Source organism: Lepidochelys kempii, chromosome 1, assembly GCF_965140285.1.
Source record: "Lepidochelys kempii isolate rLepKem1 chromosome 1, rLepKem1.hap1, whole genome shotgun sequence".
NCBI classification, from domain to species: Eukaryota; Metazoa; Chordata; order Testudines; family Cheloniidae; genus Lepidochelys; species Lepidochelys kempii.
Window position 1 is genome coordinate 59,255,879 of NC_136380.1, and position 24,645 is coordinate 59,280,523.

Genomic DNA, 24,645 nt, shown 5'->3' on the forward strand with positions numbered 1-24,645 from the left:
TAAAGATAAAATCAAATAAAGTGTATTGAAGGGTTTATAACAAAGGTGGGACAAACAAGAAGGGGAACAAACAGCAAACTGACACAATACAGTTATTATCTCCAACTTAACCCTATAAACAGATGTATAAAAACCTTCTTCCCAGATCGAAGCGATGGCAGGTGCTCAATCCTCTGGCTAATGATAAGCCTTTGGAGAGGATCTCCGAGGAGTCCCTAGATGTTTCTTGAGACCATGGGATAAAGCAGATAATGCGTTCAGAGAACAGCGATGGATGATGACAAAGGTATGGTATCTTTTCCTTCTTCTTTTCTTACAGGTGAGGAAGCTGTTAGAGGAAAATCCCTAGCCCTTCTATCCTGAAGATGAATAGATGCCTGTAGATAAGACCCGTGATCCATGACTGTCCCTGGCTGCCATTCAGATGGACAGCCCTGAAGCCACGTTCGGGCAGCTTTATATACACTGGCCTGGGAAACCACTTAGAAATGGCGGGAACCCCCTTAGGAAAACCAGTTTTGAATGGAAGTTATTTACAACTCCAGGAGAAATAAAAGAGTGGGAAAATAAATCTATAAGTCACCTGGGCATAAAACTCTATTTTGGAACCAACATGGATTCATGTGATTACAGAACATATGAAAGCAAACCCAACCTAACAGGAACAAGCATTAATTTTTTCCTAAATTAATTATAGCAAAAGAGAACCCAACAAGACTTTTAGACAAACAGGTCTGTAAGATTTATTTTCCATTGCACGTACACGGATTATATAAAAGTTAGTAACAAGTTACTCCTTAATTTCCTTACATTTTCTAAAAGATAGTACAGCAGACCCTTGCCATATTAAAACATCAAGTCGGAAATCAATCTGAATAGGTAAATATGACAATATTTAAAAAAAAAATTGCCCATTTTAGTGAGGGGAAATTGAATTATATGTTTATCTATATGCTGTAACAAACTATATAGCTTAGAGTATTACAGTTAGAAGTAGTTCTTTCAGTCCATCTGTACATATTTTTCTCCAGATTAATAATTCTTTTCAATTTTACTTCATTAAAACTGGCAGATATTTCAGAGACTTTATCTTTCTCATAGTATTCAAGATTCATCACATGGAATGCACTAGTAACCAAGACTTTATACAATTGCTATTCAAATATAAAAAGGGCACCACACCTGAAAATAAGAAAAAACCCTAAAACATATTTAAAAATGTATCATGAGATGAAAAGTGTTTAAGATGTTCAGCAATAAAGCCCTGTCCACTACTTACGTAAAAGAAGATTTTAAAAAATAATCACTGCACACAATACAAAGTGGGATCATACTGTAATCTTTCAGTCTTCTGTTACAGTAATATTCTTCATTACTGTTCACAAATGAGCGTTTCTATAGCAAACCAATTCTCAAAGTGTCGAATCTTTCGGCAATTTTTGGCTTCACGCTTTTGAATTCCTGTTGAGAGTTTGGGGAAATGGGGAAGGGAGGGAGGGATGACAAATGAGAGAGAGTGATGCATATTAAGAAGAATTAAAGTATTAGTCCATTTACTGTAATAAGGTACCAGAGGTTCCTCTCAATTCACTTCCAAATTGGAAGCAAATAGAGGAATACCAAATTTATCAACATTTTAGTGATCTATTATTTACTGTGTCCCTTATTTATCACGGGATCAATTAAAGTGTTTTTGCTTTTAAAAAGATTGTTTGCAATCATTTTTACAAAATAGTTTATTTTTCCCCATCTGCCACCTTCCCAAATACAGTCAGCAATCTGAGTAAATTACTCAATTAACTTAGTTCTGTGTATGCTTGTAAACTTCTCCTTCGGCACTAAACAAATGCTAAACAAAAATTATAATACTTCGCTTCTCTAGACTCTTGAATCTGAGATTGTCAAAGATCTTTCCACAGACAAATAATATAAGTTTTACAAGATCCCGGTGAGCTAGACAAGCATTATTCCTATTTTATAGATGCAGATTAGGAGGCACAGAGCAGTTAAGTGACATGGCCAAGTTTGCACAAAACACCTAGGACAAATTAATAAACTTTCAATTCTGTCCTTTGACAATAAGACCATCCTTTCTACATATGAAATATTGAACCTTAAAGTGTGTACGTGGTTAACCATTCTGACAGTTATAATTACTGATGGTAAAGGCCACTATTGTTAGCTTTGTATTATTTATATTGCAGCTGACTGAAAATCTTCTGCCAAAATACTTTTTCAACACAAAATGGTTTTTCAACTAAACAAACTCTGAGAAAATTTTCATTTTCTTAAAAATCCTTGTCAAGTTGGGGGGGGAGGGGGGGAGAAGAGATTCAATGAGAATTTAAAGAAAAATTAATGGGGAAAAAGGTCATTTTATACTGCATTCATGCTCCATATCCCATCATGCTAGTCTCTGTGCAAACACTCAGGAGCTTCAAGGAGCCAATGACAGCAAGACCACTCTAAATTTTAATCTGAGAGGTACTGTCTTCAACATATCCAGCTATTTATTGACTAGAAACATTAACATTTCCATCAACTCAAGGTAACATTCTCAAGAGACTTTACCTTTCATGATTTCTTTGCGCTGTAGTTTATAGGTTTCCTTGCCACGGCACAGGCGATAAATAAAGGACCCCAACTGATCCACATTTTCAATGCGATCAGTAACAACCATCTGTTCATGAATCAGATAGGACTGAGGCAAGTATGTTCCAGCCTACATTAACAAAAAGGCAACAGCTCATTATTGGAAGTGCAATCATTCATTCTTCTACTAAGTACACACAAGAGCATTCAAATCAATTTTATATAATCTCCAACAGCAGCAGTTCTATACAAATCAGGATTTGCAGTTTTGCAGACTTTCAAAATATGTAGTACATATAGAATTTTCTTTTAAACATCAAGAATGTGACTGCATTTTAGTGCAGATATTTAAGAGATAATAAAGTAATCATATAAAATGTCACAACATTTTCATAGCAGGAGACACTGACGCAGAGTGTTCTTCCATTACAATAATTAAATCTATATCAGTTTTTTTGGCATAAGAGAAGCAAATTTTCTCCAATTAAGGTTTGTTACTGTGGGCCAAATCTTGCAGTCCTTACTCACCAAACACTATCATTTACTAGGGAGTCAATCGGAGCTTTGTCCAAGTAAAGACTGCAGAAATGTGCAAGATGTTAGTACTATCTTGCTGATTGATGCAGGTCTCAGGGATCAGTAGTTTACTACTATCCTTCTGCATTCTGTTAAGTTTAAAATAGGGGGATCCCAAACATTTTCATAGCACAGGCCACAACTTAATGGACTGAATGGGAGGAGAGATGGTCCACAGGACAATCAAATAACATCTCTGCACCAACTATACGAATTGATTAAATGAAAATATATCAGAAAGTATTTTTTCCTCTATGTTTGCTGATTGTAAAGCCATTACCAGAACATAAGGAAAGCCCAACTAATGTGAATATTGAGCTCTCCAGAGACCACCAGCAAAAACTCTGCCGACAACAGTTCAGAAAGCTGGTTCAGAAAACAGATCTAGGGCCCCATTCCTCGTCCATCTGGAGTCCACAAGAGTTTTGCCATTGATTTAAAAGAGCGTACAATCAGGCCCTATTGTGTCCTTCTGTCAGAGTTGAATATTCACAGAAACAAAAATTGGCAACTTTATTAAAAGTTGACTTTATTAAAATGTTATCCACAAATAAATCAGTCTTTCTAAAATGTGACTGCATAGAAAGAGATTCCATTTAGTATAATTCCTATTTCTGACACTAATGAAGAGGGAGTCTTTAATCTATTTTTCACTTGTGAGTTCAAACACTTAAGCTACTTTTAAAAAGCATCTTGGAATCCAAAGAAACTGCTGCACTTTATCCAGAAAATTACATTAGCATAGAATGTAGTGTAGCTGGCTAAAGATTTTTATTTTTATTTTCAATGAGCCACGTACAAGTTTCAATTACAAACCAGAGATTAAGGACAACAATGTTTTTTCAGTCCAAGCAGCATGTTTAAACAAGCTGATGAAGAGCTGTTCTTTTTAGCACCAAGATAGTGATTATATAATATTTACTCTGAAATGTAGATATATTCTTGACCACATCTAAAGAGGCAAACATAGGTGAATTGTTTTTTTCAGCTGACCTTGTAATTCATTAAACAATGAAAAGCCTTGTTATTTAAACAAATAATTTACAAGTTAAAAGACCTTCCAAGTTCAGGTGAAAAAACAGTTTTGTTTTCCACAGAAAGAAGATAAAGATTGTTACAGTAAAGACATTGCTTATTAAAAGCACACCATATTTCAAACTGCAATCTAAAAGAACATAAAATGTAAGAAAAACAGATTGCTCTCTACTGTAGTTAAAGGAAATTATACACTCCCACTTAAGTGCTTTAATTGCATACTACAGATTGGGAAAATCATAGCTATAAATTATTCTTGCAGCATATTTGTCCATACACGTAGAATCATAGAGTTTAAAGCCAAAAGGGACTATCAGATCATCTAGTTCGACGTCCGGTATATCACAAGCCATTAAGTTTCACACAGTTTTATCCCTGTACTGATCCCACCAATTTGTGGTTGGCTAAAGTAGATCTTTCAGAAAGGCATCTAGTCTTCACTTGAAGAGATCAAAAGATGAAGAATCCATCACCTTCTTTGGTATTTTGTTCCAATAGTTAATCACCCTCATTGTTAAAAATTTTTGTCTTATTTTGAATTCGTATGGCTTTAACTTCCAGCCATTGGTTCTCATTAGGTTTTCTCCACTAAGTTAAAGAGCCCTGTAGTACCAAGTATTTACTTATATATTTTAATTAGGCTAAGCAAAATTCTATGTTTATTTATTTATAATTTTGACAGACAATATCTAAAGTTTTTTTTAAGATTTTTTTTATTTTTATCTATTTAAATTTTCACAGTTGTGGGAAATTAGGGGAGTGTCCGACAATAATTATTTAATGACAATAGGTGTTGATTCAAATATTTATAACTGTTAAAACACAAATTGTCAACATCACGTGTAAAAATATACAAAGTAAATATCCTTAAATCAGATTCTAATAGGTTTTCAAGCAGTAGTTTTCTTACTATGCCTATCTGAAAATTTTGATTATCATTGATGGAAATAGTTTTGTTAGTTTGTGTGTGTGCTGAAATCGATGTTTACTGATAAAAATCTAATCCTTCCAAGTCTAACTGTAATCAAGACACCTCTCAGTCTTCTTTCCTTCCTTACTTCTTTCAGTGGAAGGCACTTTTCTCCAGCCCTTGAATAATTTTTTTTGTGGTGGGGGGGAGGGAGTGGGAGCTCTTTTTTGCATTCTCTCCAATTTTTCAACATCTTTTTTAAAATGTGAAGACTAGAACTGTATAGAGTATCTCAGAATGAGCCTCACCAATGCCATGCCCAGAAATAAAAATCACCTCTCTACTCCTACTCCTCTGTTTATACATCCAAGGATTGCATTATCCCTTTTTCCCCCCACATCTTTACACTAGGATCTTATATTGAGTTGCTTTCCAGGATGCAGTCCCCCATTCTGTAGTTCTAGATTGCATTCCTTGTTCTAAATGTATAACTGCATTTAGCTGTATTAAAACTCTTTTTGTTTGAATGGGCCCAGCTTATCAAGCGGACCAGATCGCTTTGTGTGATTGCCTTGCCCTCATCATTATTTACCAGTCTGCCAATCTTTATGTCATCCGCAGATTTTATTAGCGATGAATTTATATTTGTTTCCAGATCATTGATGAAAATGTTGACTAGCATCAGACCTAGTACTGATCTTTGCAGAAACCCCCCTTGAAACACCCCCATTCAAAGATTTCCCATTGACAACTACTTTTTGAGATCTGTCTGTCAGCTTATTCTTAAGTCAAACGCCTCATAAAAGTCTATGTACACTACATCTCTGCAGGTACCTTTAATCACACAAACATGTAATCTCACCAAAGAATGACATCTTTGTCTATTCCTAAATCAATAATTCCTTTAAAACTGAACTCTTCTGAAGATTTAAGTTCTTTAGTGAGGAGTTAACTTTTCGAAAGCACTTCGCACGTATGAACTCCAGGACTTGTGAAAATAATATGAACATGTTTCTCTTTATTATATATAACAAAGCCACCTGCAATTCAACCATACCTTTATGTTGATCAGCAACTCCAAGAAATTTTTTGGTGGCATAACAACTGAAGTGTTCAGAGGAATCACATAGCACTTATCCAAGCTAAGGTCGAGGTAGGCTGTGAGTCTCTGGTGAAGAAATGCATACTCTAATCAAAATCATTTTAATAATTCTAGGGTTAGCAAAACTGTGTAAATATTGTGCTCAATTATTGTCATATACTTGTTCTTCCTGTAAGTTACAGTACTGTTAGTTAGAAGGTGTGCTTATTGAGTTTGGTGGTGGGATACAGAGATAAAAGGCAATCCTAATATCAGGTTAGCTAGAACAGAGATTTCTGCAAGTCCATTGGTACTAGGTAGTTCAGACTTTTGAGTGCATCTGAGTTGTCGGAGGTTAAGTGCAGTATTTTTTAATCTTGTTGCTTGTATTTTAAAATTTCAGGGAGAAATCTGAAAGTATAAATCTCCCTTTCAGAATTCACAATGAAACATGACTGGAAGAGAACGCACAATAGAAAATATCAGATGCTATACATAAAAATATTTTATTCTTCCAAAATACTGTGCAGTTGAAATGCTAGTTTACTGATATACTTGGGAAACCTCAAAAAAAACAAAAAAGTGTCAAACTTGCAGAATATAAATTTTAAACCACTAATGTATGATCTCTGGATTATCCAAAGGGTAATATTTGTAACTGTTTATTAAACTATAACTCTAATAGACCCTTGAACTAGACTGAAAGGTCTTGAGGCACCATTAACTAAACTGTTTTTGCTAAGGAAGGGAAATATATTATGTTCAAGTGTTCAGTCTTGCAACATCCAACATTTTTTGAGAGTAACATATTAAATACGAAGAACTAAGGGCCCCAATCCTGCAAACACTATTGATCATAATGATTATTACTATGACTAGTCTAACTGCCAAAGGAGTAAGTACTTTGCTTATAGCAAGAGTTTGCAGCATGGGACCTCAAGTTAACAAAGCATTAAGGCTTAAGAATAATGAAGTACAAAACGTGAGGTTCTTACGGTCACATTGCATTTTATTTTCTATTGCTATTTTTTCTCATACGTCTTCACGTTTCTTAGAGCCTGATCCAACGCCTAATGAAATCATTAGAAATCTTTCTATTGTCTTCAGTGGACATTGGATTAGGCCTTAAATGCATACTACAAAATATATTTATCACCTATAATATTTCTAAGGCTCCTCTCACCATGGGATCACATCTCTGTAGGATCTGCATTATGACCAAGTTATCATTGTTGTGGGAAATACCTTTGTCTTTCCTATTTTTATTTTATTTAGCTATGCAACATTAATATTACACAGAATTGAAATCGGCTTTGTAGGTCAGACCTCACTTTGGTATATGAGGTGCCAGCCTTTATTTCTGTCATGCTAGGTAGAGAAAGTGTGATGTATGATGTGAAAGAAGCTCTGCTGTAAATCTTAAATGTTGACTGAATATATTTAAAAATAATTTTTTCTAATCACATTATTTAAACAATGGTTTTCCCAAACTTGCTTATGAATGTTAGTGCTCATTTTGCCTAACTATTAACTTCATGTTTAAACATGTTTGAGTTCATACAAAAAAAGAGAGTGGCAATGATTTTACACAGTAGGAAAGTGTTCTTTTTTTCAGCCTTACATAACACAAAAATAGCTCAACAGTTTTTCCTCAGGCTTTCAGCAGCAGCAAGAGTCACATTTCAGTGAAACCAGGCATGGATTATTTATGCATAATGGCATAATTTTCAGAAAGCGGAGAGAATGAAAATGGGTTTTTTCAACGTTAACTATGATGACTGAGAGAAAACTGTAGCATTACAGAGATGTCTTGCAAAAACTGTACTATTCAGATGTATAACAAAGATACTTATTTACAAAAGATAGGATAAAACTACTTCAGTAGTGCTCAGTCATGCCTTTAAAAGCAGCGAGTGGCCTGCAGTGGAGGCAGAGTGCCTCCTGAGAGCTCCCAAATGCCCAGGGTGGGGCTCTGGCTGCTGCCATGCACCTTAAAGTGAATACAGAATGTACTGCCCTCCACAGCCAGTCAGCTTTATCCTTGCCTTTCCACTGTCCCCTTTGGAATGCTTAGCTTCCTTTGAAGCACTACTGGATGAATACAACACTAGGTGAATACAATGAATACAATGACTGTGAATATGACTAGCTCCTGCACATGGGTGTCCAAGGGAATGAAGGCTTCTTCCACCCCACATTCATCACTACTGTTGCTTATCACAATCTGGCTTCATGTATCTTCAGCAATAAGACTAAAATTTTCTTCACATTCTTGTATTATGACAAGGAAATGGATGGGTTTGGGTTTTTTCCCCTCTCTTTTCATGAGCAAGAACACTTTATAAATGGTGGGTTACAGACCAGGAGAACAGCAAGATCATCATCAAATGTGCACTCTGTACATCAGGTTTAATAATTACTTCCAGTTTCTGAATACCAAAATACTGCAGAGCTCACACTTTCACACCAGAAAAATAACTGAAATAATTAGAAACCACACAGATTAAGTTGATAAAATTCTGAAATTTTGTTTTTAATGCTTTCAAGGATTCTCAGCAGACACTCCTTACCCGGTGGAAATCATGAACAATGTCCGCTGGATCACTGTCAGCAAATTCTGGGACAGGCACGCTGATGAATTCAACATCCTCCTCCTCAAGGATCTGAATGTTTTGTTCAATTGTCTGGTAGCGAGCAGCTGGAGCATGTGCATCAGGCTCAGTCAGAGTTAAGTCATCTTCAATATACTTTATTCCACAGAAATACACACCACCTTGCTAAAAAAAAAATAAAATAATCCCAGAACAAACAACATTTCAGCAAGTTTATAAAAAATTTAAAATGTGACCAACTACTATGCAAGCTTCCTCAGATAGCAATATCACAGCACCTTAAGCTCTACTCTCCACCCACACGGCTCTTCCATTCTCAAACTTCTCCTGAGCATACACTGCCCATCATCAAGCTAAACTACATTTTTTCAGCCAATTTATTTAATTCATAAGCCTACACTGGATCAATTTTAGACAGCACATGTCTTCTACATAGTTTGAGTAAGAGATTAAGGGCCTAGAGTGAAATCCTGGCCCCTCTGAAGTCAATCAGAAGTTTTCCACTGACGTCAAGGATGTCAGGATTTCATACCTGGTTTTTAACCTGGTCTTCCATTTGCACTAACAAATTACTGCAGGTGCAAATAAGACATGCATACCTCTAATTCCATAATTTGTGAGCAGAATAAGGTACTTAAAAGTTTTCATGCCTAAACTTGTACTTACAAATTGTAGTATTCAATAATCAGGTCCTTAAATATATTTGATTATGTTTTATGGTCTAGCCTAAATCCTGTTTAATTCATTTATTCTAACAATCCAAAACACGTTCAGGAAGTCCTTTATAATCTTGAAATTTTCCTAGATTTAAGACTTTTTAAGTTTGTTTATAAAGTGAATTCATTTCTGATGTTTTAAACTACAACTGTCTTCACTCACAAGCTGTAGCCTGTCAACTACATATTTTATTTACAGTATGACCGCTCTCACCTGAGCTAGACTCACTCCAGAGGAGTTAACTAGGGTGTAGATAACTCAGGCTAACACTGTAGTGCAGACAAGCTCTTAGACTTGCTCCTGATAACCAAAATATAGCTTACACCACTTTGAATTTCATCCACCGAGTCTGATAACATCTAAGTTGGTAAAATTCACAGAGAAAGTGAAGATCCAGAACAGAACAGCAAGAACAAACCAGAAAGGTATAAGAAGATGCAAGTTTAATTAGACTCCTCCAGCTCCTCTGTGCTGTTTGATCAGTTTAGACTCCTGTAGACATTAGCAAATGGATGTAAATGGTCTAAAGCACCAGGTGTCTGGAAATCAGGCTGTCAGGGAATGGGATTTTTCTGGGAACCCTCCACACAGGTCTTTCCCCTCCCACAAATAGAGAGGAGGTACATCAGCTGCCGCCATGGCACTATTTCCCACCCTTGGCCCAACATAGTATGTTCCACATGGCTGGAGTCGGTTTCGGGAGTGGGGAGGAATTGGATACTAGCCAGACTGACACATTAGCTACCCCACCAGCCCCATGACATTCAGGGTCTGTATTATCATAATTTCCACAGAATCCCTATGAAGTCACAGGGAAGTCCCTTGTAGCAGAGCTCCAATGGAACTGCACTGCCAGGAAGTCAGAGCCAATGCAGAGTTGCAGGGCCTCTGTACAGAGAGCTCTGGCTTCCTGCAGATCCCAGGTTTAGGGGCTTGCTCAATGGCCTACTCCACAGGGGGGTGAGGGCAAACCGTTCACCCCAACTGAACGGTAGGGGAGAATTCTGTGGAAATTTCCTGCCCCAGAAGTCTCTCTCCGAGTTTTTCCTGTGGGAGAGAGAATCTGGCCCAAAGAGTCTGACACCACCTTACACATTCCCTCTGAATCTGGTTATATGAGGAGGAGAGTAATTTATCCCAGAGTGAAACTGCCAAAGGCACCACTCTTCATGAATTCCCAACTGACCTATCAAAGGAGGAGGACTGAAAATAACTTCTGAAAAAGCTCTACATTCAGCTCTTAAACAATAAATGTGAATAGAGAGAGAACCAGTAGCACTCTCTTGCTCACTCTCTACTAAACACAGGGCATACAGGGAGAAAAATGAAAGTCCTTTACTACACAAAATGTATTTGGCTTACCTGGAATGCAAAATATTTGTACAGATAGGCACCACCAAGTATCACACCAGCAAGCATAAAAGCTACTCCAAAGCACATACACCAACACCAAGCTCTCCTCTGTCCAACGGGCACCACAGCTTCAGGGTCCTAGAAACATATCAAAGGGAAATTGTCAACATAACATTCCAAAATCCACAAAAGATTGTGGATGTACCTGTCTATTTAGTGCAAACATTGCCAGCACCACTAGAAAATATTGGGTAATTTTATTTCACATTTGGAAAAAATACTTTAAAACTTATTCCATGTTAAGGTTCACAGCAACACCACCTCTGGTGAGATTATGAGGAGATAAAAACAGCTATAAATGCTGCAACCTCTTACTGCCATTTTCCTGGGCTGACCCATCAACTGGTTACTAATGTCAAAAGCATACAAGCTGAGAAGTCATGGGAAAGGCTCAGGAATGGTGAAGTCATCTGAAGCATCATTTCTCTCATAGCTGAGCTTTTCACAGGTTGTGTCCAGAAAAGTATCCATTTTTAGGCTAATTTTTGTGAAACAATAGCATGTAAGGGACCTGGATTGAGAAGAAGCATTAGGACACACTTCAGTATGGTACACTTTAAGAGGTTTGAAGAATAAGCTTAGGGCAATATCTGTCCCCGTGATATACGACTGTGATAGGTGAAGAAGAGGGAATAAGGAGTCTCCCTCCTCTGCTCTGGCATAGCAGTAGGAGTGGGAGTGCGTCTCAGAACTCTTTTGAGCAATAGCTAGGGAACTGGCTACTGCCCTAGTTGGCATACTACAAGCACAGCAGAGCATTGTTAGGCCCCACGCTGTACATATCGTGCTACATGTGAGGGATACACAATGCTCCTCTTTGGAGCAGTAGTAAGGAGTACCGAATCATGCATTTCCTCCTCAAGCCATCCTGAGCTGGTGCTTGCAGGAGGACGCCTATGATCAACACCCTTCACTTCCCTCACGTCTGCATAATTCAGGTCGACGAAGGCAGGGTTTTGCCCTTGGTTTCTTAGGGTACATCTACACTGCCAAAAAACACCTGTGGCAGCAAGTCTCAGAACCCAGGTCTACGGGCTCGGGCTCGCACTATGGCTATACAAATAGCTGTGTAGATGTTCCCACTCAGTCTGGAGCTTGGGCTCTGAAACATCCACCTCCCCAGGTTTTAGCTGAGCAGGAACATCCTCGTGGCTATTTGTAGTGCCATACTGTGACCCGAGACTCTCTGCTGGGGGGGGGGGGGGGGGTTGGGGTTTTTTGCAGTGTAGGTGTACTCCTAGAGTCTAACCCCTTCCAATCCGTAACACTGACAGATAAATGTCAGCGTTTGCATCAGCGGAAAGTAATTCATTATACCATTCCTACTGGTGACAACAAGAAATCATGACAATCAGGAAGACAGAAAATAGTGGTGAAAAATAAAAGTGGAAAAACCCTAGACACCCCTTTCACTAAGAGGAAGAAAAAGTTTTGCTTTAGAGTGATGGATATACTCTTATCTTTCAGGAGATACTTTTCATGGCTTTTGGGTTTGTTTTGGGAAAACCCAGTGCAATTATTACAACAAGCTGTTATAGCACTTAATAACTAAATAAAATGTTGAATTTTTAAAAATCAAAGTTCTAATTGTAACCTATTCTCTATGTTGCTTTAATAGTGGTGTACAAATCAGTCACCCACAATATATGGCAAGCTTCCGTACTCACTTTTCTGCAAGGTGACAGCTGACAACAGCAGACTGGAAGAATTAATAGGATCAAAACTTTTCAAAAATAATTACAGCTTATGCTTCGTTAAAAAAAAGTTTTTTATATTAACTTGGAGAGTGCTGCAAAAAGCAAAATAAGTGCATCTTTCTTTTGGCAGGTTTTCCATTTATTACAGCTAGATACATCATTGATTTTTGTTCCAAATACAGAACACTATGAGCTTCTGGAAGATGCATTCTCTTGACCTGAAATGCAGGCGTTGTAAACATAAGCTTTTATCATACCTTCCAGACAAATACAAATGCTTCTATGGAAAGCATAAACAAATTCTAACTGAAGCAGAGTTTTTAACTGATAAAAATTCCCCGGCAGCGTTTGCAAGGTAAGCACCGTAACCTCTGTGCTAATGCAGAAGACCCTGAAAGTATAAGTGGCTAGAAAACTATATTAAAAATGAAACTGATTCACCACAGCATGAACAGTGAAATGTAGGTAGCAATTTTAAAAATCCTTTCAGTTTTAATTGTTAATTATCTAAGGATTTTTTCATTATCTACATGATTTTTAAGCTGACATTGTTCCTTCAAGTGAAAGGCTGAGGATGAAGTTTAATACCATACCCATGGTAATTTAATTAAGTTTCAGGTCAGTTTCTGATTCACTGTGGATTCTTCAGTCAAGTGTGTTTAATTATAACTCTAAGTCAGGTAAAGCAAGGATTTTTATATTGTCCCTGTACTAGCAGGTAATTTCACATTCCAAGACTTTTCAAACTATGAAGGACATCTACATACAACTTTTTTAAAAAAATGCTGCCATGGAAATTGCTGTAGATTAATAAGGAAAACAGATAGAAAATGAGGATTCAACACTAAAGAGAGAGGGATATTACATAAAAAGTTTAGCATAACCTGATTTTTAAATTATCTCAAAACAAACTGATAGTTTTAAGTTTGTTTTAAAGAGAGTAGGGGGGAAATCCAAACAGCGTTGAGAGAGAACAGTCACTTGTCTATAGCAAACAAAGACTATTCAAAAATAGCTATTCAATTCAATTGATATAACAATGAAAAAACTGTGGAGGAGGATTTTACATTATGTACACCTATCCCCTAGGAATTGGGCTTAGACCACAAACTAATTTCTCATATACCAAAAGAGTCTCCAAATAGATTGAAATTACTTTCAAACTGCTGCTTCCAAGATGGTGTGAAGTTAAAACAGGTGTTATTAATATTCCTAACCTAAATATTTTTGCTTTGATGTATGAATGATAGATGTAAACTGAACATTCAATACATTCCCATAATCCTTCAATGTATTATTATTATTTGTGAATACATGCCCAGCAATGCTATACTAAGATATTTCATATGTATGAATTGACTTGTAGCTCTAATCTGCTCACAATCTGTTGCCAATTTTAGTGCACAGTTTCAAGTACAGTTTGCTTATTATTTAGGATAGCACATGAGATCACATCTCAGTAGAGCTAAACCACAAATATCAGGCAACACTGAAAAAGATTCTCTGTTAAATTAATAAATAATATTGATCTAATTTCCCTTTCTGAAGTGGATAATTAAGTACATCAGTTAAGTCTTAAATGGAAGCACTTAATATTTATAGTTTTGGTTATGTATAATTTCATTAATCCCACAATGCTAGATTATACTAATACTAACTGGTTGCTACCCTATGACCAAGTTCCTGGAACACAATACTGTTTATTCTAAACTAGAATGACCCAAGAGCAAATTGCACCTCCCTATTCCGGAATAGATCCCTGCACCTCGGAATCAATAGACCTTGAATGCAAAATGGTGTTGCTGATGCCTACCCTCTGCTTGGGTGGTTCCTGCTTTGAAAGGAAAGCATTCTTTTAGAGGGGAGCTCCACTAATGAAGATTGTGCCAAATTAGTGCATACCCCAGCTGTCCTGACTACACATCATTCCAAGTCAGTATTACCCATTCTGGGGTCTGTAGTTGCCCTGCACAGGGTCACTCGAGAGGCAGAGGTTGCAATCTGTTACCTCAACTTTCCCTTCTTGGGAGACTTTCTACTGGGGAGTCTCCACCGGCAAAATTCATCATATAATCTCTCGGTGCATATAGGCCTCCAAGGATATGCCTCCCTCCTTTCTTCCTACCTGTCTTTTAGGGGCAGCAGCAATCAATCCTAGCCGTTCCACCGTTACATCTCATCTTTGTCCCAGTATGGCTTTCCCTTCTGATTCCCAGTTGGGTCCCTGACGCTATGATAACTCCATATGGATAATCTTCTTTGGTGCAAAATGCTTTAAGTGGAGACTGGCATAAGCCTGGCATTTGTCCTTTGTAAGAACTCATCATTCTAAGATCAGAAAGGGACTCAGTGGCGATTTGACTAACCCACTTCCCTTGGAGAAGGGTCAAACAGAGGTGTGTGCTCATGTTACTTCCTTTTAATTTGTATACTAATTTTACAGCATTTAAGTTAAAAGATCCAGAATTCCACAATCTGAATACTGTGGAACAGCTCTTTTATACACAGATAACAATGTTTCTTTCATTATGCATTTGAGATCTGAGGTTACTTGCCAGATTCTCTGAAGTTTGCTTGACCTGGCCTCACTGAATAAATTATACCAAGATTATAGTTGTTTCATTTGAATAAAGATTCTTTTGCCTGTTGTGGTCAGTGGATGGTGTCAAGCTGCACTTTGCCTGTGTCCTTCTGGAATTATAAAGTGCTCTCTTGAGTTGTTCAAATGATACCAAAATTGCCCATTGTGCATAACACTTTTTAATTCCAGAAAAAGACAGAGAAGCCCTTATTAGAACTGATAATAGACAGGTGTAACTTGTAAGTAATTATTCTGGGGAACAGGTTAAAAGAAAAATAATGTAATAACCTGTAGCCCCACAAACATCTGCAGTTACTCCTTTGATGAAATGTGCAAAATACTCTCTTGCTCTTTTCAGTTCAGCTTCTACCGTTTCTGTATTTTGTTCCAATATAAGTATAAAGATTCAACAGCACCAATTTAACATTTAGGGTAACTTTTCAAAATGCTAAGAGGACAACTCCTAGGAGGAGCACTCAGACAAAGATATCCCTAGATTGAATAATCTCATGGGGATTTACAAGTAAATCCTCCCCTCCTGTGGATTTTTCTACAAGAGTAGAACATACTGGTTTAAAATAGTAAACACTTGAATTTCTTTCACGCTTAAGGCACACACCCAGCCAGCTCACATTCCAGAAATTATTACAATTAGGCCTTTATTTCTCTAAGTAAATTAGGGATGCACCACAGAAATATATTTTCATCCATCTGTACAGGAACACTCAACTGAGTGTTAGCCTGTCTAAAGCAAACATGATGTGCCATGAAGAATTCATCAAGTTTTGTGATCCGCAAGCAACTACCCAAAAGATACTAACTCATATTTAAAAGTAGCTATGGTGGAGACAAAAATAAGATTTAAAATACATTTTATAAATGTTTCTGCTTCAAAAGTGTCACATATTGCCTTTGATCTGCACATAAATCAGACACAGTTGGGTTGAAGAGCTTAGATTTAATCAACTTCCACTTCTAACATAAATTATTATGATAGTTTCTAAAGGGCTTCATTGCAATGAGACAGCTCATATGTTCAAAGCTGAGCATATGCTCAAGTGCTCTGCCAGATCAGGGCCAGAGTGCTTAGCACCCTGCAGAATCAAGCCCCTTAGGAGCTCATTGTAGTGGCTATTTTAATGCTTTTGCTAAACAACAAGAGGATTTTCTACAGCTACAAACGTTGAACATGTGAATTAACCAAACAGTATCACACACAGCAGCTTTGCAAAATTCGGCTTGTCCAACCACTTGGAGTGAGCAACTTCTGTTTTGAGCAACAAACAAAATATCAGTATAGTATTTCAGTCTGCTCCTGGGGGAATTCCATGTGACTGCATGCATGCATGCATAATGAGCTGTGCATATTTTATTTTTTTGTGCAAAAAAAAAAAAAAAAAGCTTTTGCCAAAATGTTGCTGCCCTTCCACCTTTTGCCCACCAGAGGGCACTGTGGCATACAGACATACTTGCTAACAGGTATTTTCAAATAAAATGACCAAATATAATTGAAACTGGTGTGATTATATAGTGTTATTTTGACAAATAAAATATACAGAATTTTAAAATATTGTGCACAGAAATTTTTTGTTGCAGAATTTTTAGGTGCAGAATTCCCCTAGGAGTAACTGTCATGTTAAGGGTGGGCAAGTAAATTATTGTCCCTTGGTTGGTAATTTTTCATGCAAATTTTGTATGGCTGCTAGACAGAGGAATCTTGCTACTGGATGTGGCATGGTCCACTGAGATTGAGGAGATCTGGACCTTATTTCAGAGTCTGTCACTGACACACTGTGTGATCATGGACCAGATGTCATACCCACGGTATCTGTTGCAAAACTTTCATTGACTTCAGTGGTGCAGGATCAAGCCTTTGGTATTTCTCTCTTCTGTTTTGGTTTCCCTAGCTGTAAAATTGGGAATGATATACAGTTTTGTAAAGTGCTTTGAGTCTATAAATTAAAAGCATATTAATTCACACTAAGTATAAAAAAGCACTACGTAAGTGGTAAGGAAATTAATGTTGTATTATTAATTTGCACCTGTGACTAGATAATCCAATGCAATGTACACAATTTTGCCAGTCATCAAGTGAAAAAAATTTACTTCAGCATTTATTCTGTCAATTGTAGTTTAGTTTTTAATTACAATACTTCATAATGTTCTTGCAAGTATTGTAATACATATTTAAGTAAAAATTAGTCTTAGCAATGCAAAATTTTACTACAGAAAACACTGCTGAGACATATGGAGAGAAAGTGGTTTTGTACACATTTAAGTGTCTGTACTGCTTGTCTACTATATATCAATTATATACAGAGCTTGCAAGTGTACCATTAATGCTACTTTATTACATTTCCAAAGAGTAATCAAAAACATTACTGGATCCAAAATAAATATCAACAGCATTCCTCAGAAAAGCCAAATCCTAAGCACCACCGGAATATATCAAACAAATGATGTACTATTGGAAAGAAAAAAAATCATGAAAATAGTGAAATATTTACCTGTTTATAAGATTTGGTTGAAAATTTTTTGACAGAGCAGTTTTCCACTGGAAAATGAAGTTTCTTTGAAATCAAAGCGTTTCACAGGAACATGTCAATTTTGAAGAACTTTTTCAACATGAAAATCGAAGTAAGTAATTTTGACTCTCTAATTTCAGTACATTAAAAATGTTTCATACTGACACAGTAAAAGTGTTTCATCTTCATTTGTTTCAACTTTTATGATATTCAACTAGTAATTTTATTTCTATTCTATATTTAACATAAATTATAGTTGATATGCATATTTATGCTTTGACATTATCAAAATGATATGATTTGATAGTTTCAAACTGAAGTTTTCCTGCAAAACAAAAATTCCAGAAATTTCAGATTTTCACTCTGATTCAAAACAAAAAAGCGTTTCCAGTGTCAGAATTTCCCACAGAACAGCAACTGCAGATTCTGAACAGCTCTACTATTTACAGAATACATTATATAGTTTTATAATGCTTACATTGAAACAAAGTTCTTTAGAGCTTATTAGGAAAGAATATATACACATCAAAAAGTGTTCTTAGGGATGATATAGATCGGTGGTTTTCAACCTTTTTTAATTTTCAGATCCCTAAAAAATTTCAAATGGAGGTGTGGACCCCTGTGGTAATCTTAAGAGAATCTGCAGACCCTCAGGGGTCTGCGGACCACAGGTTGAAACCTCTGTGATAGAACATATGTGCGTATTTGTAGAAACATGAATTTCAAAATTATTTTTAATGTCATCACCTGTAATGGCACATTATAGTACAAGGCATGTTATTTTTTTAAGCACTGTATAGTGTAAGGGCCTATCTACTTAAGGGAACACGATTTATATGACAATTTTATGCAAAAAAAAAGTTCTCCAAATACATTTGAAAAAAAACTTACCCAAGTATCAGTTTGTTAATCTGACAACTGAGAAGATATTTAGAAATAGTCTATGTAAAACAATTCTCTGTCTGCCCATGTATCCTCCCAATCCATGTACTGAATTGATTTAACCTGAAACGGCATTCATGGACATCAACATTGTCTCACCAGCCACAAAATAAATAACTGCCAAGGTAATTATTGTGGTGGTGTGGTACAAATATCTTGTTTAAAATATGAAATATCAATGTACTGGAAATGAGGGAAACAGTATTTCACCATAGCAAAGTTTCATATTTATCATTCAAGTCAGGAAGAGATTTAAAAATGAGAGAAACACAAAAGGAAGTGAGATATGGACCATTTCCAAGAACTCCTCTGCTCCCATATGTTCATTTCTACTGCTTGAAGAAAGATTTGCAACCAATGTTCCCAGCTCAAGGTCAGAAAGTTCAAGAAATGAATCCCAGGTTTCCAAGCTCCAACATTAACAGCAATTGTTTTTGGTAGAGTTCCAGTGAAACAAGTTTTATTTTTCTTTTAATTTGTAATTATTTTGTGTGTATCGTTCACTCAGTTGTTGGCAACATCCTCAAAGAAGCTTTGGAGGCAACTGTGCAAAGACTATCATGACGTTGTTTTTAAGGAGGTATATTATTTATTCAGTAGTACAGATGACCATGCAAGAATTTACCTCAAAGGGTGGCAACTTAGCCACTCATTTCCCTCTACTCCCTTTCCCAAGAATCTCCAAGTTAAAATAAATCTAAGATTCCTCGTGCAGAAAAACTTTGTTAATATAGAAGTCAACATCATTGCCTCTCCCTCCTGCACACATTCGAGGACGTACAAACCTCTATGGCCAAATAAGGAAGCAAGAGACATTTGCACATCCTTTGGACCTTATCTGGAAGGTTAGTTATTTTCTTTTAAGGTCCGGGACAAGTTCAGTAACATCCCCACCAAAACAGTGGGAGAGGAAGAGGGAAATCAGCCTGCTACAATTCTCTTTCCTATGCTTCTTTAGTACTGGCACCCTAAAATACACAGCAGGCAAATCTATCATACTCCTGAGGCAAGCACAAGCTGTCCAGTTTAGTCATCTACATTGTCAGGGGAAAGGTAGCAGAATCTCCTATCAAAGGCTTCTCCCTCCCTTTGGAGAGAGCTCAAAAGAGTCCCCACAAAGAAAACTTTTGCAGACAGGAATAGAGTTGCCAGGCCGCCACCAAAAATGATGCTACCAGGGGAAAGAAGGAAATCTCTGCAGAATAAAAAGTAGCTACATAAAGTGCCCTATATATTTAAAATGAGTAAATTCAGTTTTCCGACACCAAAACAAGCATCATGACATAGTATACAATGCCAACGGACCTTTATCTGTAATCTTAGAAGTACAGTGCTCTAAGGTAAAAGACAGGATTATCCAATCTAAGCTAACCGAAGACTGGCTATGACACACCAAGGTGTGACTTCATAACTTCACCACATAAAACCATATTTGATGAACACCTACAGCCTTGAAGAAGCCAGGTTGATGTCTGGTATTGAAGGAATTGACCAACAGACTTTGAAGTTTGCTGAGGATCCAGAACCCTTTAGTGGGGACTTATTCTACTGAGCAAGCTCTGTCAAATATAGGATGGCTTCAGGCATCCCCATAGAACTCTGGCTTTCCAAAGGTCCATTGTATTATATTTAAACCTTTTTTCTACACTTTGGTTGTGGTAAAATCATGTAATGAAAGATACTATTGTACTATACATGAGCAAGGAGGAGAATTAAGCGTAGTGTGGGAACCTGCACTAAAAATATGCTGACTTTTGGCTAAGACTATAGCACGAGAAATTTCAGTGTAAACGGAAGAGTGTGGTCCTTAAATCAGAGGTTCCGAATAGAATGCCTCCAGCAACTGTAAGTAGGGAGTCATTTTTTCAATTCCAAAATAATATCTTGATAGATAACTATGCACATACCGAGATTTGTACTTTTAACTCATTAAAAATTTATTTATTTATTGATGTAACCAGTTCAAGCACATTATTGTACAAGCATTACACTATGGAATCTCTTCTGTAAGAGAAGTTCAATAAAAAGTTATTTTAAATAGAAATTTATGCTCTCTCTCTCCCTTCTGCCACGGCCTGCAACTACATTTCTCATCATTCCCTTCTTCAGAGGTTACTGGCCAGATCCTCAGGTGCGCCTTGGCTGTTCTGTGCCACACCGCCAGCATACTTTGTCTGCAAACCCTGCCTAATCAGCCCAGGGAGGATTACCACCAGGGTGATCTTGCAATAAAATACAGCTGAGGTAGAGAGCTGCTCCAGTACAATGTGATGAAGATGGCATGCAGCAGAGCAAGACAATACACAAGGGAGTTTTATGCCACGTTTGTGTACTACCACTTCCCCTGGCTTCAGCTTCTGTCATACCAGAGGATCTACCTTTGTACATGAAGACCATCTGGTTTGCTATCATCTCTCCTTGGAGTCTGGGGGGTAAAATGCTCATCAAGCAATTACACATGCTTATCTCTGCCAATCTTCTTCCACTTTCCCTTCCCTTATTTTTTCTTTTTTAACCTGAGACCAGAACGTTTCCCAGGACTTTTTAAGTGAAAATGTACAGCAGCGTATATTTTAGGTCTGTACTTGGGTTCTAGACCTATTGTTATCCTGCAATATAAGCTCAATATGTTATGAAATACGTGCTTAATATACATGTTCTCATAAGACCCTCATCTCCTTAGTAACTAAGCGCCTTCCAGCACTGCATTAAACAATGTTACTAACATCTGTCATGTGTGGTTTACTCTCTCTCTCTCATCCTCGCCCCAGAGAGAATTGTGTATGCCCCATGTAGTTTTTTGTTTTGGTATGGTTTGGGTTGGTAATGTTTTAATGTGTATGTTGCTGTGTTTATAGTAAAGACGACAAGGTTGAAGGAGTGTAAGAGGAAGATGGTGAAATTTGTGGTGGTTCTTAGATCCTGTGAGAGGTCAGCTACAAAACAGCATTTATCTCAATATTGAGAAGTTGGGCAACTGTCTCTCCCAAAACCTCAGATAAATATACTTTACTTAGAATTTCTTTTACTTTTGCTTTCAAACAAACATGCTTGAAAAGGCCATTTCAGGAGAATTCCTTGAGGCATACCATTGAGAATGGGGGATCAGTTCTGATAACTGTCCTGAACACACTTCTGTTAGATTCAAAGCCCCACCATCCCTGAAAAATGCTCATTTGTGGCTGGAATTATTGCCTGTACACAGCATCGTTTCCAAGCATTTTATTTTAAAGCTGTTTTTTAAGCTCTGGTCAGGCAGGTTTTGGCCAGTACATCTGGTAACAAGCAGAGGATACAGGGGAACTTATAAGTAGCTACAGTGAAACTAGACAACCTTTTAATCTGTTTAGTAAATGTTCGCCCTTTCTGTTTCCAGACAAGCAAAACAGTAATAAACAGAGCAAAATTAATTTCTAATGCTGTACCTTATTCAGTTGAAACTACTAAACTCTACAGGAATGAACTCTTGGTCAACATGAAAACTCCCATTGACTTCAATAGGGTAGGGTTTCACCTCTGAAGCTTTGCCTGAGAAAGACTGGCCCTTAATTAGTACCCCAAATATTTTCTTAAACAGCTACAGGTTTAGAAAATTGACAAACAGTATATATGTCCAACAGACCCAACTACACAATTTGGATGTGTGATGCATAAAAGATTAAAAAAGCATATGAAAACTTAAATATATTTATGATTAAGTGCAATATGCAATTTTAAATGTCTCTATCAATTTTGTTTTTAGTTTTTTTAAACATGTGCAAAGTTTCAGCCCAGACAGACACAAACCCTCCAACTCTGAAATTAAGGTTTCAAAGTAGCAGCCGTGTTAGTCTGTATTTGCAAAAAGAAAAGGAGTACTTGTGGCACCTTAGAGACTAACAAATTTATTTGAGCAGAAGCTTTTGTGAGCTCACATCATCGGATGCATTAAGATACAGCAAAAATGTAATCAGATTTCCAATAAGAGTTCCACCATCATCAAAAAGGAGTAAACACCTAAAGCAATTTTCCAAATGTATCAATGTGCTCCAACACAGTTCATTTGACTGTCATCAGTCGGATTAATGTCTCATCCTGTGTCTTGCTGGACACTAAGTGTGTTTATTACTCCTGGTAACTTTGTGGTTTTTCCACCCAAGCTATTAATATTTTGTAACAGCTCAAACACACACAGGACACTCTAACCTTGTCACTTTTGCCCTACTGCAGAAGAGACATTTGGCTACGATCTAATGTAGTTTAATATCAGATTCGTTCTCCACCCGTGAGCTAGCATAGGCTGCATTTGCAGAGGGACGGACTCAATCTAATGTATTTTTTCCTAAGGCTAACTACGCTGTTCCTAAACACCAAGAAGCCAGCAGCCCTGTGCTCTCCTACCCCCCTAGAGAACTTCAGCGACGGATCCAGACTAGCCACCGCAAAAGGAGAAGAACGTAGCATTAAAAAAAGCCAAGCTGGCCGTAATCCAAGCGCTGTCGGGCTACAAAAAACCCGAAGTACAGGGAAACAGAGCTGTAAAGCTTGTTCTCACGTCAGCCATTTTAGAAGCCTGATCTGGCAAGGGGATTGCTGGCCCCAGCTTTGCAGCTCCCCTCGCTCTACCTCCCTGCATTTGGACATGCACTGTTAACAGTCCCCTTATTTGTCTTTCCCCAGGAGGCCTCTCGTCTCCCATCAATAAACCAGAGGCGGATTGGTTTGCAAGGAGCCCAGGCTGCAAAGCTCCCGTTCAATACCCTACCCCCTCACTTCCAGCTCCCAGCGGGGCTTTAGCTAACCCCTCCCCGCACAAAGCCACTTGCCCCCTTCTGGCCCTGAGCACTGCGATTATTGATCACTCACCTCCCCCCCCCCCCCCGGTGCAGCTGGAGCAGGCCGCGGCCTCCCCCCGGCCCCGCGGCTCACCTTGGCGTCCGGGCCCAGGATGAGCACCTGGCTGTTCTCCTCGTCCTTCTTGGCGGCCTCCTTCTGCGCCAAGGCGGAGTTAAACGACACTTTCACCATGGCGGCGGCGGGTTAAAGGGGTTGAAGGCTCGGGGCTGCGGCGCCTCAGGCTGGGACCAGCTCCCCGCGCAGTCCCGTCCGAGCGCTGAGGTGCAGGGCGCTGCCGCAGCCTCCCGTGGGGGCGGAGAAAGGAGGCGGGGCGGACGGGGCAGCTGGGCTGCCGGCGCCGGGGAGCCGCGGTGTCCTTTGCTGCCGGGCCCGGCCCCCAAAGAGCGGGCCCGCGCAGCGGAGATCTGCCGGCCCTGCACGGGAACCTTGCTCCGGGCTTGCAGGGTCACACAGAGCAAACCCCGCTTCGGGAGCGCAGGTTGGGATTCCTTACCGCGGACACCCAGCTCGGCCGCTTGGGGCAGCCCCATTATTGCTGTCTCTCTCCCCCACCCCATCCACTTGTTAAATCTTGTCTTTTAGGCCATGGATCTGCAGGGGGGCCCCCTCGAGTCGGCACAAAGCCCCCTTTAAGTCGGGGAGGGGGGCTACGATGCAGACCTGTTTGCAGGATCTAACCTTTAGACTCTGGGGCAGAGACTGCCGGTTACTCAGTTACTATGTGTAGTGCATGGGTTGGTCCAAGTCTCTGGGCACAGCAGTGATACAGATAAATAATGGGTCAGTTTAGGTGCTGTAATACAGATGAGTCAGTATATGCACTGACTTACCATCCTCTCCAGCAGCCCCTAAGAAGTAAATGCCCAGGGAATCAGAGCTCAGAAATACCCGGTACAGGCCCCTTTGTTGTACTGATAGCAATATAAAACTACTGTGTAGTTTCTAGAATCTCAGCTCTCAAGAATTAAGAGTAAAGGTAAGCCTCTTGGTGTCACGGTTGGGAAGAAAACTTCAAAAATATGAGTGTAAAACCGTAAATCATGTGGAAATGGGTCTGCAGAGAGCCTGCAACAATAGCTCTTGAGGGGCGTGAACTCATGGAGGTGCGGTGGTATAGCTTCAGAGGTG

The 24,645-nt window shown here is 38.4% G+C and overlaps 1 protein-coding gene across 1 annotated transcript; it reads right to left on the reverse strand.

Annotated features, from left to right (window-relative positions):
- Window positions 1-23,924, reverse strand: ITM2B (integral membrane protein 2B). Its single transcript, XM_073344182.1, has 6 exons — window positions 23,590-23,924; window positions 10,886-11,014; window positions 8,765-8,971; window positions 6,171-6,281; window positions 2,572-2,722; window positions 1-1,461 (listed from the first exon to the last, which is right to left on the reverse strand). Exons 1-6 carry the CDS (start codon window positions 23,686-23,688, stop codon window positions 1,373-1,375), a joined length of 786 nt encoding a protein of 261 aa, XP_073200283.1. The 5' UTR covers window positions 23,689-23,924; the 3' UTR covers window positions 1-1,372.
- Between the last annotated feature and the right edge of the window lie 721 nt (window positions 23,925-24,645).